The sequence below is a fragment of the Amblyraja radiata genome, chromosome 2 (genome assembly GCF_010909765.2).
Source record: "Amblyraja radiata isolate CabotCenter1 chromosome 2, sAmbRad1.1.pri, whole genome shotgun sequence".
NCBI lineage: Eukaryota > Metazoa > Chordata > Chondrichthyes > Rajiformes > Rajidae > Amblyraja > Amblyraja radiata.
This window is the reverse complement of record NC_045957.1, coordinates 38,641,569-38,660,581: the sequence shown is the minus strand read 5'-3', so window position 1 is coordinate 38,660,581 and position 19,013 is coordinate 38,641,569. Positions and strand designations below refer to the sequence as shown.

Here is a 19,013-nt window from a genome sequence, read left to right as displayed (position 1 = left end):
GCCAAAGAGGGCAGTGGAGGCCAAATCACTGGATGGATTTAAGAGATAGTTAGATAGAGCTCTAGGGGCTAGTGGAATCAAGGGATATGGGGAGAAGGCAGGCATGGGTTATTGATTGGGGACGATCAGCCATGATCGCAATTAATGGCGGTGCTGGCTCGAAGGGCCGAATGGCCTCCTCCTGCACCTATTTTCTATGTTTCTACCTTGTTCTTCTTGGGCATTATCGATGCCCTTTTAAAGCAGGTGGGAATATCAGACTGCAGTTACGGGATGTTGAAGATATATCCACGCAAACACCAGCTTGGTGGTCTGCACAGGTTTTAAGAACGTGACCAGGTACACCATCCGATTCAGATGCTGTCTGACAGTTCACCCTCCCACTAGATAAGAAAGGAGACATTTTCTCTAACTTGCGATTCTGAGTTGATTGGTTCACAAGGGATGATGACCTTCATGCCTTTTCATGGATTTTAGTACAGAGACAGTTGTTTGAGATGTTGTTGCAGTATAACCTCAGGAGGAGGTAAAATAGCAACCCGTGAATTTTAGCTGACTAGTTACTTACCTCAGAATAGAGGCACATGCCAATAGTTTCATAGGCACTCTGACTGCCAGGTATGACCCACTGTTGTTGTTCTCAGCTTGCTGTGCTCCCAGCATGTTTGTGAATATGCCAACTAGAAAATAGACCGCATTGTACATAATTTTGATTATTATAATCACAAGAATAAAAGCAAAAAAGTACTACTATTTTAGATTTTTGTTTTTCAAAAAAAGTTGTTATGTACTGCAGGAGGTGCAAAAATGTGAAGTATTTAGTAGAGCTGTAAATGTTTTTCAACACTTCATAATGTAATTTTGGAAATGTTATGCAAAATCTTGCTTTCCCAAGATATCAAACTGGATCGAGTGCGAGACTTGCTATTTTACAAACCAAGTTCAGAAAATCCGGACTGTAATCAGTACTGCAAGAGGAACACCCTGACTGGGTGAGCCGGAAAACCAACCTCATTTCCCCAACGAATTGAGTTAAAGAATTGCGAAATTAACCGTGTAAGCATGCAAGAGAAAGTACAGTGAGAATTAATTCAGACATGAGGAAAAAAAATAAGAGGGAATGATTTATTGAGGGAGAGTTAAAGAAAGGTTAAAAATGTTTGGACTCGCTGAAAGATACAAGACTAGGGTTGAAAATCAAGATCTGGGGTAATGTGGGTATCTGGAACTAGCTAAGAAGCAGCATCTTGGTCAGCATGGATGAGTTGGGCTAAAAGGAATGTTTCCATGCTGTACGACGCTACCTGCAAGAGAAAGCACACAGTTGATCTGACCCCACGGCAACAGATCAGCCTTCAGCAGAAAACATCATCATGAGACATTGGAGAGTGTGACACTTCCCGTACCTCGGATACCACCTCTTGGCCAAGGTCGTTGTTGATGATGAAACTGGCCACCACCTTCAATGCAACAACACATCCTTCTGGAAAAGGATCTTGGAAGATCCAGATGTGCAGGAAAGAACTGCAGATGCTGGTTTACACCGAAGATAGACACAACATGCTGGAGTAACTCAGCGGGACAGGCAGCATCTCTGGATGGAAGGAATGGGTGACGTTTCATGTCGAGACCCTTCTGCAGACTGAGTGTTTGGAAGATCAAGTCATTGTGCCGAGTACAAAACTCCCTGCCTGCTCATGGGGAACGGTAATCCATTTGTAGCTGTGTGCTTCTGAAAGCTGGATTATCCGCAGCAAGTACCTCAAGGCATTGGATAAATACTACCAACACTGCCTCCAAAAAACCCTCAATAAGCTGGATGGATAAGGGAACCAATGTCTGTGTCTTTTTTCCAGGCCAACAGAGCCAGCAATAGCAAAAATCAAATGGCTGGAGAAACTCAGCAGGTCAAACGGCATCTGTGGGGAAGAAACTATCAATATTTGGCTCGCGATCCTGCGTCAGGACTTTGCCTGACTGACCACCAGTCTCCCAAATTTAGATACAGAATAGCAAAACAAAAGTCCTCCACCACATTGCCCCTGCTGCACTTTTTTTTTCCAGTTTCTTACTGTAGGTGGTTATGCATGCAACCAAATATGTAGCTGCCTCATTACCATTTGACACTCCCACCTTAGGTAGTATAACTGTAGTATCTGCATGCACCCTCCCTCTCTTGGTTCCAGTACGTGGTAGACCAGTTGTGGTCAGTGCTGGGACGTGTGGATGTAGTGTCTTAATAAAGACTTAGTGAAGGATTAAGGACCACGTCTAAAGGCATCTACACTTACCTTGCCTGAGATGTGATTATTTTTATGCTGCTGGCCTTGCTGAGGTAGCGCGAGGTGTAAATGGAGGTTTGAGTGCAGTATTGAAACCTTCATGTTCATGGACATTCATGTCCATTGGGAACACAGAGAATTATTTATAAGTGGCAGAAGGGGCGTATCATCTTACACACTAACCACCTGGCCATTCTTTTAGACACTATCTGTCCCCGTCTGTGGTCCCCATTTCGGCCTCATTTATTAACTCAAAGCTCTGAAAACTGGAAAGGAAGTTTAGTTTAATTTAGAGATAGAGCGCGGAAACAGGCTCTTCGACTCACCGTGTCCGCATCAGCCAGTGATCCCCACACATTAACACTACCCTACACACACTAGGAACAATTTTACTCATAACCAAGCCAATTAACCTACAAACCAGTACATCTTTGGAGTGTGGGAGGAAACCGAAGATCTCGGAGAAAACCCACGCAGATCATTAGGAGAATGTACAGACTCTGTGCAGACAGCACCCGTATTCAGGATCGAACCAGGGTCTCTGGCAGTAGCATTACTGCTGCGACACCGTGCCGCCCTTTGGAATTTCCGCTGTCTGCCTAAGCGCAAAAAAAAAGAAGAAGAGACTCGAATCTCAACCTTTCAGGTTGTTCAATTAAAAAGAAAGCTGGAAAGGAGCATCACTTTGTTCAACAAGTCAAAGACAAAAAGGTAGAGGTACTAAATGATTACAAGATAACTGTATGGAAACATCAGAATGCAAATTGAACGGTGGGTGTAAAACTGTTCCCAGTAACACAGTGTTTGCAGGCTCACAAACAGGTGCACTGATTGCAATGCAAATCAGCAGTAATTAAATCAAGTGAACTCTCGCTATAGAAAGTATATTGTTGTCATTTTTTTGTGCGTTAAGCTAATATTAGTATCATTATCCTGAACATGAATTAAACACCAGATGTTTTTGTGAACATTTGTGTTTTGATGACAAGGTTACAGCTGCTGCCGTGGGAAGTTTCCACCCATAGACCAGAAATGGTGAACAATGCCCTGAGGATTACGGGCTAACCTTGACTGGATCCTGATTGTGATCAGTGGCGACATGTTCTAAATCTATTTCATTTTGCTAATAGACTGCCAAAAATATCCTCGACAAAGGTGATAAAATCACAGTAAAATGGGATATTTTTGCATATATTTTTATTTACATTTAGTCCTTAAAAGATAGCAAAGCCAAGTTATATTTCACATTCTGGTTCAGAATGTTGTTTCATTTTCAGTATCTGATGAACAGCAAGTTCAAGGATATTACATCATTTTTTTTCCTGAATCTTGGTCGCAGACAGGATAATATTTTGGAATATTGCTTCATTTTGAGATACTAGGTTCACTTGTTTTATGACTCCAAAGAATAAACGAGTCAACAAGGACATAATTGGAAATGAGTTTTGGACATTGCATTATTATTTGAATGAGGTATAACTAACTGCGCTGTTGCCTCAAAAATCAGACTGCTGCTCTCAATTTATCAATAAATACATACAATTAAGTTTGAAGTTAAAGTTAAGGTTTTCATTGGTTTTGAAAATAGTGTAATCAAATATGTGTTGGTGTAAATTTGTTTTATTTACTCTGAAAAGTAATTTGAGTGATAGAGGAGGTGTATCATCGGTTGGAATTGTGATTTAGTTTTGACACTATTAACAGCAGCTTTTTCGTATCTTTAACAAAGCTTAGTTAGAAGTTCTAGCAACGATAATAACTTGGACAGAGAAATGTAAATGAAATTAAAACAAATTCACAGCTTCACATCCTCCCAAAGTGCTTCACTGGAGTAGTTTCGAAGGCATAATAAATGTTATAAATATAGAATATGCAGCAGCCAATTTATAAACTGTAGTTTTTTAAACTTGTAACTTGATAAGACCATACCATAAGATAAAAGAGTAGAATTAGGCCATTCAGCCCATCAAGTCTATGCCACCATTCAACCATGGCTGACCTATTTTTCCCTCTCAACCCCATTCTCTTGCCTTCTCCCCGTAGCCTTCGACGCCCTTCCTAATCAACAACCAATCAATCTCCGCTTTCAAAATACCCAATGTCTTAGCCTCCACATCCACGGCCAATGAATTCCACAGGTTCACCACCCTCTGACTAAAGAAATACCTCCATTCTGATGCTGTGCCCTCTGGTTTTAGACAATCCCATTACTGGAAACATCCTTTCCATGTCCACTCTACCTCGGTCTTTCATTGTACGGTAGGTTTCAATGACACCCCCCCCCTCCCCTCCTCATATTCCCAACCTCCAGCGAGCACAGGCCCAGAGCCTTCAAACGCTCCTCGTACATGAACAAAAATCATCCCCAGGATCATATTCCTAAACCTCCTCTGGACCTTCTCCAAAACCCACACGTCTTTCCCCAGATATGGGGCCAAAACTGCTTAGAGTATTCCAAATGTGGCCTAACCAGCTCCTTACAGATCCTCAGCATTACATCCTTGCTTTTATATTCTAATCCTGTGGAAATGTATGGTAGCATTGCATTTGCCCAAAGATCATTGAGCTCTATGATCTTTGCATTTACCTTCCTTACCGTAGACTCAACTTGCAAATTAACCTTTTGAGAATCCTGCACCAGCACTCCCAAGGCCCGTTGCACCTCCGATTTCTGAAACCTCTCTATTTAGAAAGTATAGTCTATGCCTTTATTCCGTCTACCAAAGAGCATGACCATATACTCTGTATTCTATTCTTGGCCCACTCTTTCAACCTGTCCGTTCTTCTGCAGCATCCCTGCTTCCTCTACACTACCTGCCCCTCCACCTTTCTTCATATTATCCACTAACCTGACTGTGATGCCTTCAATTCCGTCATCCAGATCATTAGCCTATAATGTGAAAAGTAGCGGACCCAACACTGACCCCCGCAGAACACCATTAGTCACAGCTAGTCTACACACACTAGGGACAATTTACAATTATGCCAAGCCAATTAACCTACAAACCTGTACGTCTTTAGAGTGTGGGAGGAAACCGGAGCAGCTGGAGAAAACCCATGTGGGCACGAGAAGAACATACAAACTCCGTACAGACAAGCACCCGTAGTCAGGATCGAACACTGGCGTTGTACGGCAGCAACTCCACCGATGCGCCACCGAATGTTTCATATGATTGTTTCATGTGAATGTTTCATGTCTAAGATCCTTCATTTTATTCTATTCCCTATTCTGCCAATTTTCTTTGGAAATGTTGACCCATCCATTTCCTTGAATCAGTTTTACACCTTGGGTTTGTCTGCACAATGAGCCCCATTTTGCAGCTCGATACAAAAATTGTTGTTGTACCTGTCTTCCTGTGGCAGGATGCTCAGTACAGAAACCTGTTGAAGAATTGCTGTCACTTTTTTGGCTCTGGCAGCAACGTAGAAATATTTTTTTAAATTTAGTCACTACTCTATTTAGTTACTACTCTATTTAGTAGAATAAGGCCCTAAAAAGTTTCATTACATGCAGCTAAGTAGTTTTAAAAATATGCACGGGGGAGTTCCTCCTCTTATCCTTCACACAATGATGAAAAGTGAATTGATCCTCTACAGTAACCAGTGAGTAGCAATGTATTTGTTATCACTGCTAAAAAACTTAAAATATATCCAGACTGTTCCCTTGGTTAAATATTATCACTGACATTCTTTTCCTCATTATCTCAACAGCATGATGAATAATTCTGACGGTCAAGCAAAATAAAATTGTTTTGCCGTTATACTCTTGAGTTTATGACTATTGGTTTTTAGTCAGCGATTTTATTCGTTTTATAGCTAGCATGTAATAAACAAAATAAACTCACCCTGCTGTACATAATGAATACTTAATGGATAATTAATTGCGACTTGATTTGGATCAAGGTTCACTTGGTGCGGGGGCAGTGCAATCTGTATAATGGCTGTTGGAAGGCCTCAGAGGCATATAGATGAGTGAACAGACAGTTCAGTTGGCAATATGAACAGTTCAGTTGGCAGTTCATATGGCAGTTGAAGGTTTGTGTTTATTATTGTCTCGTGTACAGTGAAAAGCTTTGTTTTGCATGCTAACCTATCAGATCAGATAATACCATAAATAAAGCCAATCAAATTGAACTCGAGTACAATAGGTCGAGCAATGGGGAAGATACAGAGAGCAAGATATACAGTAGGTCTCATCATAGTAGCGCATCAGTTCCATAGACAAAGTCCAAAGCCCGCAATGGGATAGGGGTGAATCGGACAGTATTCTAGCTTATGGAAGGACCGTTCAGAAGCTTGATAAGAGGGGAATAACGTGTTTGACAGGTATAAAAATGGGGACCAAAATGGAATTATTTTTCCTTTCAAATGGCGAATAAATTGGATTTTCATCTGACAGATTTGTGATCAATTTAATCTCAAATTGTATTTAATATTCACCCCAAAAAAATCCTATTTTCGTTCTCTTGGATTACTGAACCAGACTTTTGAATGACCAGTTATATAGGCGTTATTTCATTGAACCTACAACTATAATGATGAGTGTAACTCATCCATGCAAACAAATTGCCTAACCAAACTTTTCCGATCCATGTACCTGTCCAAGTTGTCTTTTAAATGTTGTTATTGTGCCTGCCTCAACCACATCCTCTGGCATCCCGTTCCATATCCCATCTACCGTCTGTGTGTAAAATTGTCTCTTTGGTCCTTTTTTTTAATTATCCTCCCCCCCCCCCCACTATAAAACCTGTCCCCCTAGTTTTAGACATCTTTATCCGGGGAGAAAAGATTGTGTCTATTCACCATTTCTATGCCCCTTGTGATATTACAAACCTCTATCAGCTTACTGCTCAACCGCCTGCACTCTAGTGGGAAAAGATTCAGCCCTCCTCTAACTCAAACCCTCCAGACCCAGTAACCTCTATGGAGTTTGCACTCTTTTCATATGCAACTTAATTATTCATTCTCTCTTCTCTTATACAGCTAACATATTTTATACCTTCATTTTGTAAACCTCATTTCTTATTTTGGAGCTTTGGCTTGTGATCAAGATGAGAAAACAATGTTCTGCCATGTGACTGGTACCATCTTGCTTTAGATCTGAGACCCATTAAAAAAAAATTGCTTGACTGAAAGGAAGTGGCACAAAATGTTGCTGAATGGATTTTTTTTTTGTTCTCCCTGTAAGTCCTTTGGTCACTTACAGTGTCTTTCAATCTTTTTTGTTAAAGGATCGAAGAAGGCAATGTAGACAACAGTAAAAAACAAACCTTCGGGGAGATGCAGGATTTCACTCACGACTCGTCAATGTTCTCTGGTAAAGTATTATCTCCCAGTAATGGGCTAATTAGCTAAAAACAAAAAATTCCAATCAAATATGTATTTCTTCCTTTCAAAATTATTCAAGTTTAATCACCTGATGATCCTTTTGAACTCTGGTCATTGAAACAGTATTATCTCTCCAATGATGATTTTGTCTATCTGTTGGCACTGCCATAGTGATCAGAAGCTTTGGAAAAGCTTGCCAGTTTTTTGCTTGCACAATAGCTGTAAGAACTGACATAAAGTTATAAAGGAGAACGCCATGATAAGTATTGAGAAGCAACCAAATTATAGAATTCCTTTGGAGATTGCACACAATGTTGCCTTTTTGTTCAATGCTAAAGGGCCTGTCCCACTGTACGAGGTAATTCACGAGTTCTCCCGAGTTTCCCCTGATCCGAACTCGGAGAATTACGGTAATAGCCGCTCGTAGGTACTCTGGGCTCTCGTGGACATTTTTCAACATGTTGAAAAAACGTCAAGAGCTTACCTCCTTTCCCGAGTACCTGCCGTTAGCATTACGAGCCGCTAAGAGATGCCCCGAGCTCTGACGTACCCGCTACATACATTCTACGTACTTACCACGAGCTTGATTTTTTTTTAAACTCGGGAAAGCTCTTGGGTAAACTCGTATAGTGGGACAGGCCCTTAATGCATTTAGCTGTGCATCACATTCAAATCTGTCCATCTGTGGACGGTGGTGCTTACAATTAGCCATCGTTAATGTTATTGACCCAAATCCTAAAATGTACATGTTTGTAAGAATTGATCTAAAACTGTATTGAATATGTCAAATCAAAATTTAAATGATAGACTCAACTGCTCCTACTGTTATCCTACTACTTTGGTCAAAATTGCTTCCAGTATTGCATGGAAAAAGCCAAGTACATGTACCTTGTGGCAAAATGATTGAGACTGTTCGATATAAATCCTTTCCAGATTAACTAATTGCTAGCAAATCTAAACACATCAGGCATGTTGACTTACATAATGCAAATAAAGACAAGCAGCCAGATGCCTTATTGTAGGTGTAGGAAGGAACTGCAGATGCTGGTTTAAACTGAAGATAGACACAAAAAGCTGGAGTAACTCAGCGGGTCAGACAGCATCTCTGGAGAGAAGGAATAGGTGATGTTTCGGGTGGAGACCGTTCTTCAGACTGAGAGTCAGGAAAGGAAAACAAGATATAGACTGTGATGTAGAGAGATATAGAAGAAAAGAAATGAAAGATATGCAAAAAAGTAAAAATGATAAAGGAAACAGGCCATAGCTGTTTGTTAGGGTTGTTGAGAACGAGTTACACACAATGGGACTCAACAAGACGACAAAAGTGAAATTATGGCAACAAAACCTCAAGAGCCGATGCACCTTTTAAAATTCCCTTTCAAAATTGCTACAGAAAAATTTAAATATCTGGATGTTCAGGTAACCAGAAAATATACTTCTTTATTCAATGCAAACTTTCAGCCTTTAGTTACCAAATTAAACGCTCTAATTCAATTCTGGAAAACACTTCCAATATCTCTAATAGGCAGAATAAATGCCATAAAAATGATTTTCCTCCCACAAATTCTCTATTTATTTCATTCATTACCGATATACCTACCTAAAAATTGTTTGAAAAGTCTTGATTCCCGGATTACAAACTTAATCTGGGATTATAAAACACATAGAATTCATAAACGACATCTATGTAAACCCAAAGAAATGGGTGGATTGGCTCTCCCCAATTTCTTATACTATTATTGGTATTTTAACGAATATTAAAAATGTAATTTATTGGCTGGATAACGCATGCCAAAAGGTAGACTGGTTAATAATGGAGAGAGAGAATTGCTCGCATTATAATATAGGCGCGACTCTTCTCTCCCCAACAAAGTTGAAGAACACATTATATGAGAAAAATCCGATTATTCACAGCACTTTACGAATCTGGAGACAAGTAAAATCAACTTTTAAATGAAGAAATTTGTCTCTTCTTTCACCAATAGCTAATAACCCGTCGTTTAAGGCATCTATTATAGATAAAACGTTTACTTATTGGGAAAGATTAGGAATGAAAAAGCTTGGAGATCTGTACGAGATGGGAAATCTCCTGTCATTTCAGAAATTACAGTCGAAATAGTCTGAAAGGTAATCAATATTTTAGATATCTTCAAATTCGAGATTATTGAAAACATATACCCATGATTATCAAACTCTGCTGCCAGATATATTAGACGAAGGTATGAATAGAAACTCATATCATACTAACATCATACTTGTATAATACCCTTCTAAATATAGAAATTCCATCTTTGGATGCAATTAGAAGAGGAATTAGGCCTAAAATTTTCCAAAGACAGATGGGAAAAATATCTTATATATACATAATTGTTCGATTAATGTTAGACACATTTTAATCCAATTCAAAATACTGCACAGACTCTACTACTCAAAGACTAAACTGAATAAGATTTTTTCAAATGTATCTCCTATTTGTGACAAATGTCTCCTTCATGAAGCAACTATAACACATTCCTTTGCCTCTTGCATAAAATTACATAACGTTTGGAAAGGAATCTTTGAAATTTTCTCAAAAACATTAAAAACAAAATTGGACCCCCATATGGAACTGATTATTTTCAGAACAGCAGAAGCCTGCCCTGAGCTATCAATATTTCAAAGACGTTTCCTTAATTATGGCCTGATAATGGCCAAAAAACGTACACTTAAATTTTGGAAAAATACATCTGCCCCTACTCTTAAAATGTGGATTACAAACATGTTTGAGATGCTACATCTTGAAAATATGAGACTTGTCTTAGCAGGAAAATCAGAGCAATTTTCGAAGACATGGATTCCATTCATTGATTCATTACAAGGATAGTATGGTGCAACACAACTTCGGAATTAAACCGATTTACGGACTGGGTGATGGGTGGGGAGAGAAATGAAGCAGGTATATCAACACTTTTTTTTTCCGTTTTTGTCTATTTATTTATTTACGCTTTTCCTATTTCTTTTACTTACTAACTCTTCGACTACACTTATTTGGTAGTTTAAGGGTTCTATTCTTACACATTCACTTTCTCTTTCATTTTCTTTCTTTCTTGCTCTTTCTCTCTTTTTCTATTTCATCTTTGCTAAAATTAAAATTGAAAAAAAAAACTCCCCCAAAAAAACAAGACTTTGAAGCTGATATGACTTGGTGGGGGAGGGATGGACTTGGGTGGGGGAGGGATGGAGAGAGAGGGGGGGGGGATGCAAGGGTTAATTGAAGTTAGAGAAATCAATATTTATACCACTGGGCTGTAAGCTGCCCAAGCAAAATATGAGATACAGTTCCTCTAATTTGCATTTGGCCTCAATGGAGGAGGCCTAAGACAGAAAAGTCGGTGTGGGAATGAGAAGGGGAAGTAAAGTGTTTGGCAACCGGGAGATCAGGTAGGTCCAGGCGGACTGAGCGAAGGTGTTCAGCGAAACAATCGCCCAGTCTGCGTTTGGTCTCGCCGATGTATAAGAGTTCACACCTTGAACAATGGATACAGTAGATGAGGTTGGAGGAGGTGCAAGTGAACCTCTGCCTAACATGAAAGGACTGTCGGGGACCCTGAACAGTGTCGAGGGAGGAGATATAGTGACAAGTGTTGCATCTCCTGCGGTTGCAGGGTAAAGGGCCTGTCCCACTCGGGCGACATTTGTGCGTCATTTACACGACAGCCTAAAAATAGGTTGTCGCATCGTGACACGCGCTACAGAGGGTCTTTGCTTGTGCGTTTTCTTCTATTTCCCTCAGAACATGCTTTGTGTTCGTCGGCATCTCTCAGTACTCTGCTTCCCTTCACCTTTATCACAGAACTCTTCTGTGGATCTTGTCGGATTGGATTTTCTCTATTTGTTTAGTCTTCTCCATCAAACCCAAACACCATAGGTACATTTTAAAATCTAACAGTGATTGAAAATAATAATATTATTATATTATTTAAATAATATTAATATCTGGCAAATTCATTGTGAAAAGCTGTGTTTTCTGTCTGTTTTTATTATTGTCTTTAGTGATATACTTAAAAATAAAATCTACTCTTGTAGTTATCTGCAATTTTCCTTAATATAATGACAAGTAGTGGTGCAATTCCTTACTTACGTCACTGATAGTAAGATTACACAATCCCTTGGCCAATGTGGGAAGTGTCAGTGTTCCACTTATGGGCTTGTCCCACCGAGGCGATTTTTTGGGCGACTGCCGCAAAATTTTCAACGTTGAAAATCTTTCAGCGACAGTGGTGACAATTTTTGCTGTCGTAGGTGTTGTCCTAGGTGTTGTCGTAGGTTGTCGCCAGGTGTCGTAGGTGAATTCCATTAAAACTAGTCCCTGGCAGTCGCTTAAAGAGTCGCCTAAGTGGGACAGGCCCATTATGGTTTTCACTGAGCACCGTTGATGTGATTTCATCGAGAGGGGGAAGTTGATTTGGGTTGCCTTGATATGCAACACTTCTGTTCTAATGTGCTAAGCTCTCTCTTATGTGAGGGCACAGAGTCTCTTGCTCAGAGTAGGTGAAACGAAGACCAGATGATATAGGCTTAAGGTGAAGGGGAAAATATTTCATAGGAATTCAAGGGGTAACTTTTCCACACAAAGGGTGGTGGGTGTATGGAACAAGCTGCCAGAGGAGGTAGTTTAGGCAGGGACTATCCCAACATTTAAGAAGTAGTTAGACAGGCACATGGATAATGTAGGAAGGAACTGCAAATGCTTGGTTAAACTGAAGATAGACACAAAAAGCTGGAATAACTCAGGGGATACAGGCAGCATCTCTGGAGAGAAGGAATGGGTGACTTTTCGAGTCGACGCCCTTCTTCCTACTTAGTAGGGATAAAGGGCCTGTCCCACTTGGGCGTCATTTGCGCGTAATTTACACAACATAATTTACACGTCACGACGCACGTGATGCGCGCATGGTGCGCATTACGCGCGCATGGTACGTGGTGACGTAAGCAGTGACGCACGGCGCCCCAGGATTTTGTGATGTTCAAATGACGCGCAAATGACGCCCAAGTGGGACAGGCCCTTAAGGATTTTCCATTCCTTCTCTCCAGGCACAAGGATAGGACAGGTTTGGAGGGATATGGATAAAACGCAGGCAGGAGGGACAAGTGTAGCTGGTGGCCAGTGTGGGCAAGTTGGGCCGAAGGGCCTGTTTCCACTCTGTATTACTCTATGACACAATAATAATCAACCAGATTGCACATTTCTGATTTCCTCATTTCCAGACTTTCGCTTGCTTATTTTGATAGCTCATGTAAGTCATGGTCCACAGAAGAAAATCGGCTGATTAAAAAAACACTCTGCATTCAACTTCAAATGTCCGTGTAGTTCTGGTTCATGAGATCAGTGCTTGTCCCTCCTCGATATTAATACCATGGTGTGCAGGTGCACCTATTGCTTATGCAATATGATAGGAAACAGTCCTAGATAATTCACCATGGAAATGAACACTATTTTTGATTGTCTACGTCTGTTACAATAATGTTGCCATGGCCAGTGACAAGAAGGCAAGACTAAAACATCTGCCCAAGAGACCACCAACAGATGTTAACATTGCAGATGGTATGCATGATAGTCATTCGGTGATAAAGAGAGAGTATTTTTTCAGCAGTGTTATTAATCTCTGACAAAAAAAAGGTAATGGCTGTCTTATGCTGGGCCAGAAAGACTAATCAAGAAGTAATTGATAAAAAAGAGATTGTGTTAAACATTTAATAGCCACAAAATGTGATTAGGACAATGGAATGTTCCTGCTCTGCCTCGAATAGTTGGGCTCTTAATGAACAGAGAGCCCAGTGCAACAGGGCTGCTGCCTTGAAGGGATTAAACTAAATCTTGCACCTTGATTAACCTCCTTGGTCTATTTTATGTGGACATGCACCAAACAATGTGTTACACCAATGAGAAAAATCTGAAATAACCATTTAATATCCCTCATCATTGTTTAAAAATTAAAATTTTACCCCATCTGGTATTTAAAGATGCTGAACATACATATATAAATTTGAATTGGAATTATGGGCCAACATTTTATAAATAATTAACTATTAAGAATTCAAATGTTATTTTTCATTTATAGGGCAGGGCTTTATGTTAAAGCATAAACATGTTCAGCACAGGAGCATGCTCTTTGGCCATTGATGAATGTGCTGACTATGATGCCAATTTACACTAATCCCATCTGGCCGCACAGGGTATATACCTAACTTTTTGCCTGATTATGTGCTTCTCTAAGTGCCTTTTAAATGTTGCGTTGCACGTGAACCTCTGGAGGTCGGGAATTGACCCCATATCTTCTTGGTAAACATCAATGCTAATTATCTCGCCCCTCCCTCTGGCTCCAGGCATACATTCCCTTCTTTCTCCTTGATGTGGTCCTACTCTTCCCCTAGTTATCATCTTACTTTTAATGTATGTATAAAATGCCTTGGGATTCTCCTTAAATCTACTTGCTAATGACATTTCATGGACTCCTTTTGCCCTCCTGATTCCCTGTTTAAGTTCTGTTCTGCTGCCTTCATATTCCTCAAAGGCCCTTTGGAACATTCCAATCCAATATTTACTAAAAACCACATTATTGACCGCATGGTGCAAAACTTGTGCAGTAATTTAGTATGCTTCAGGTTTGAGATAGTCATGGAGCTATAAGGTTAGCCTGGAATTAGTGTGTTTCTTGTTGCTATATTTGTGTTGGGTTGTTTCTGCTGTATAACTGCAGGGCAGTTTTGTATCATTGACGATGATGCATTCTCGATGACATTTTCCACAGTTTGAGGTCTGCTTTGCTTTTTATATGCTTGTGTTGGAAGGACCAGAATTTTTCCCAGGGAAGTTTAGAGTCACAGCTCTATCATGTTTTGTCGAACATTGATATTTCTTGGGCCTATTCATTGCAAATGGAATTTGTGCCATTGGGATCAAAGTAACTGGCCTGTTATTTAGTTTAAGGTAGACAAAAATGCTGGAGAAACTCTGCGGGTGAGGCGGCATCTATGGAGCGAAGGAATAGGTGACATTTTGGGTCGAGACTCTTCTTCAGACTGATGTTATTTAGTTTAGTTTAGATACAGCGTGGAAATAGGCTCTTCGGCCCACCGAGTCCGCACCGACCAGCGATCCCCGCACATTAACACTATCCTACACACACTCTAGGGACAATTTACATTTGTACCAAGCCAATTTGCCTACAAACCTGCACGTCTTTGGAGCGTGGGAGGAAACCGAAGATCTCTGAGAAAACCCACGTGGCCACGGGGAGAACGTACGAACTCCGTACAGACAGCACCCGTAGTCGGGATCGAACCCGGGTGTCCGGCGCTGCAGCAACTCTGCCGCTGCCCCACCGTGCTGCCTTAATTCACATTTGAGAAGTGAATCCAAGGAGAAATTAATACTGGCTAAGAATTCCTCAGTCACTTTTCAGAAGTATATGGGATTTGGGAAGGAGCAGGGTGTGCTGTAAGTGTGATGCTCTGACTATGTTCTCTGCAGCGTTTACCTGCCAGAGATGGCAGTGTATAGGATAATGAAGAACTCTTTCTAGATTGATTCTTTTTTTTTGGTTGGATAACATCCCAGTTTCACACTCTGTTTGGGACTTTCTTTTGATTGGGTCCTACAGTTATGGATTTCAGGTAGATATTGGGCCCTATAGCCCTGGATTTGAGGGTATAATTTATAACTACCGGATCAATCCTCCAAAGTCGACTGGAATTTTGTATTAACTGCTGAAAGGAGAAGTCTCCCCTTATGTGGCTAAAGGTTGGGCAGCCTCATGATGCCCTTCTTATGCCACACTTTTAATTCACTCTTTAATAAATCTTAAGGGTTGCAATGAGTCAAGTCAAGTCAAGAGAGTTTATTGTCATGTGTCCCAGATATGACAATGAAATTCTTGCTTGCTGCTGCACAACAGAACTGTATATCAGACATATGCATTACTCCTAGATCAAAGCACTTGTTTCCTGGGATGATTACTGGGATGTCAGGACTTTCATATGAAGAACGACTGGATTACTCGGCTTGTACTCGCTCGAATTTAGAAGATTGAGGGGGGATCTTATAGAAACTTACAAAATTCTTAAGGGGATGGACAGGCTAGATGCAGGAAGATTGTTCCTGATGTTGGGGAAGTCCAGAACAAGGGGTCACAGTTTAAGGATAAGGGGGAAGTCTTTTAGGACAGAGATGAGAAAAACATTTTTCACACAGAGAGTGGTGAATCTGTGGAATTCTCTGCCACAGAAGGTAGTTGAGGCCAGGTCATTGGCTATATTTACGAGGGAGTTAGATGTGGCCCTTGTGGCTAAAGGGATCAGGGGGTATGGAGAGAAGGCTAGTACAGGATATGGAGTTGGATAATCAACCATGATCATATTGAATGGGGTTGCAGGCTCGAAGGGCCGAATGACCTATTCCTGCACCTATTTTCTATGTTTCTACGTGCATATTGTAAATAGTGAAGCTGGTTGTCAAAAATTGCAGTAAGATCTTGATCGTTTGGGCAGCTGGGCTGAGGAATGGTTTAAAGGAATATAATACAGAGAAATACAAGGTGTTGTATTGGCAGCACTAACATGGGCAGAACCTACACAGTGAAAGATCGGAGTCTGGAGAGTGTTGTGGAGCAGAGAGATCTAGGAGTACAGAGTTTGTTAAAAGTGGCATCACAGGTGGACAGGGTGGTCAAACAGGCTTTTGGAACTTTGGCCTCCATCAGTCAGCATAGAGTATAGAAGTTGGGAGGTCGTGGTGCAGTTGTATAAGACGTTGATGGGGCCTTATATAGAGTGTTGTGTTCAGTTTTGGGCACCATGTTATAGGAAAGATGTTGTCAAGCTGGAATGGGTGCAGAGAAGATTTATGAGGATGTTGTCAGGACTCGAGGGTCTGACCTATAGGGAGAGGTTGAGCAGGCTAGGAGGATGAGGGGTTTAATGAGAGTAAAAGATCAGGTAGATGCACAGAGTCTCTTGCCCAGAGTAAGGGAATCAAGAACCAGAGGACATAGGTTTAAGGTGAAGGAGAAAAGATTTACTAGGAACCTGAGGGGTAACTTTTTTACACAAAGGGTGGTGCGTGTATGGAATGAACTGTCGGAGGAGGTAGTTGAGACAGGGACTATTGCAACGTTTAAGACATTTAGACAGGTACATGGATAGAATAGGTTTGAGAGGCTGGTGTGGGCAAGTTGGGCTAAAGGGCCTGGCAAGCTGTAAGACTATGACTATGACTCTACAATTACAGGGTGTACTTTAAGAAATCTTGTGGTGTAAAAACAAGAGGCAGGGTGGACACAGGGTGGCTCCAATATTCAGTCACAGGCTCTGGCTTGCTTGTTTTCTTTATCTGGACATTATTTAAGAAGGAAATCGGAAATGCAAAAAGTGGGCATGAGATGGCTCTGGCAGATAGGACTAAAGGGAACTCAAAAAGATGTTATCTCTATCAATATCAAGCGAGAAAGGGAAATGAGAGAGAGCGAATAGAGTCCAGTTGAAACCAAAGTGATCATCTATAAATGGAGCCAAAGGAGATCGGTAAGTTCCTCAAATAATATTTCTCGTCTGTTTTAATCGCTAAGAAAGACAGGAAGTCGAGTGAGCTTAGGACAGTTAACGGAGATGTCTTGGGACAGTTGTATTACTGTCGAGAAGGTGCTGGATGTCCTAAGACGCACAAAGGTAGATAAATCTCCTGGGCCTGATCAGATATATCAAAAGATAATGTGGGATATTTGAGAATTGCAGGAGTCCTGGCTGAGATAGTCTGAAGAAGGGTCTCGACCCGAAACGTCACCCATTCCATTTCTCCAGAGATGCTGCCTGTCCCGCTGAGTTACTCCAACTTTTTGTGTCTATCTTTGAGATATATGAATCATCGTCAGACACTGGTGAGGTCTCACTTGTTTAGTGGGTGGCTAATGTTGTGTCTCTTTTCAAGAGGAGCTGCAAAGAAAATCCTGGGAACTATAGACTAGTAAGTTAACATCTGTGGTAGGAAAGTTATTGTAGAGGACTCTGAGGAATAGGATATGCATGCATTTGGATAGATGGATTGATTGGGAATAGTCAGCATGGTTCTGTATGTGGGAGACTGCATTTCACAAAATTGAATGTTTTTTGAAGGGGTAGCCAAGACGTTGTGGGGGCAGGGCCGCGGATGTCTATTTGTCTATTTAAAGATAGCGGAGTCAGGGGATATGGGGAGAAGGCAGGAACGGGGTACTGATTGGGGATGATCAGCCATGATCACATTGAATGGCGGTGCTGGCTTGAAGGGCCGAATGGCCTACTCTTGCACCTATTGTCTGTTGTCTATTGTCGTCTGCATAAGAGTTCAGCAAGGCCTTTGATAAGGTCTGCATGGTAGGCTGCTCTGGAAGGTTAGGTCGCATGGGTTCCAGGGAGAGCCAGCTAACTGAATACAGAATTGGCTTCATGGTAGGCAGCAGAGGGTGGTAGTGGAAGGTTGTTATGCGGCGTGATGGCCTGCGTCTAGTGGCGTGCCTCATGGATAGTTTCTGGGCCCTTTGCTGTATGTCATCTATATGAACAATTTAGATTGCTGGATGTCCTACATCAAAGTTGACATGGAAATAGGTGGTATCATAGACAGTGAAAACGATTATCACTAATTACTGTGATCTGAGAAAGCTAGGCATGTGGGTTGAATCTGAAGAAGTGGGTCCTCAGTCTGAAGAAGGGTCTCGACCCGAAACATCACCCATTCCTTCTCTCCAGAGATGCTGCCTGTCCTGCTGCGTTACACCAGTATATTGTGTCTATCTTCGGTTTAAACCAGCATCTGCAGTTCCTTCCTACACATGTGGGTTGAGGAATGGCAAATGGGGTTCTGTGTGGCTTAGGTTGTAAATTAGGTTGGATTGGTATTCGGCTGCACAGTCATAAGTGTGTAGGGAATATTGAAGGGGGCTGAGAACGCATCCCTGTGGAGTACCAGTGTTGAGGATTATCGTCGAGGTTGATTAATCACCTACCCTCACCGATTGTGGTCTGTTGGTCAGGAAGTCGAGGATCCATTTGCAAAGGGGACTCCAAGTACCACGGGTTTGGAGATGAGCTTGGATAGGATAATGGTATTGAAAGCAGAGTAGTCGATGAAAAGGAGTCTGACGTTCCAGTAATAGGAGTCTGATGTTCCAGGGATGAGTGTATGGCCAGGGAACTGCCATCAGCTGTGGACCTGTTGTGGCGGTAGGCGAACTGCAGTGGATCACTTTTGCTTGGTAGACTAGATTTAACACTTTTTCCACACAGAAGGTGGTGGGTAGATGGAACTGGCTGCCAGAGGAGGTAGTTAAGACAGACACACTAACAATATTTTGACAGGCACATGGATAGGAAAGGTTTATTGGAATA

At 41.3% G+C, this 19,013-nt stretch overlaps 1 protein-coding gene across 5 annotated transcripts in view; it reads left to right on the top strand.

The window, feature by feature from the left end:
- The window catches only part of znf438 (zinc finger protein 438), a 191,176-nt gene that overhangs the window by 130,153 nt on the left and 42,010 nt on the right, over positions 1–19,013 (top strand). For 2 of the 5 annotated variants that reach the window (XM_033045257.1, XM_033045239.1), the window contains exons 1-2: positions 3,140–3,144; positions 7,514–7,599. The exons of 1 other annotated variant lie outside the window; for it this stretch is intronic. In XM_033045257.1, coding sequence (XP_032901148.1) covers positions 7,563–7,599 — 37 coding nt within the window. In that variant the 5' untranslated portion in view covers positions 3,140–3,144; positions 7,514–7,562. Of the gene's footprint in view, positions 1–3,139; positions 3,145–7,513; positions 7,600–19,013 lie in introns of those variants that run through there. 2 more of the 5 variants (XM_033045230.1, XM_033045221.1) reach the window with 1 other exon arrangement.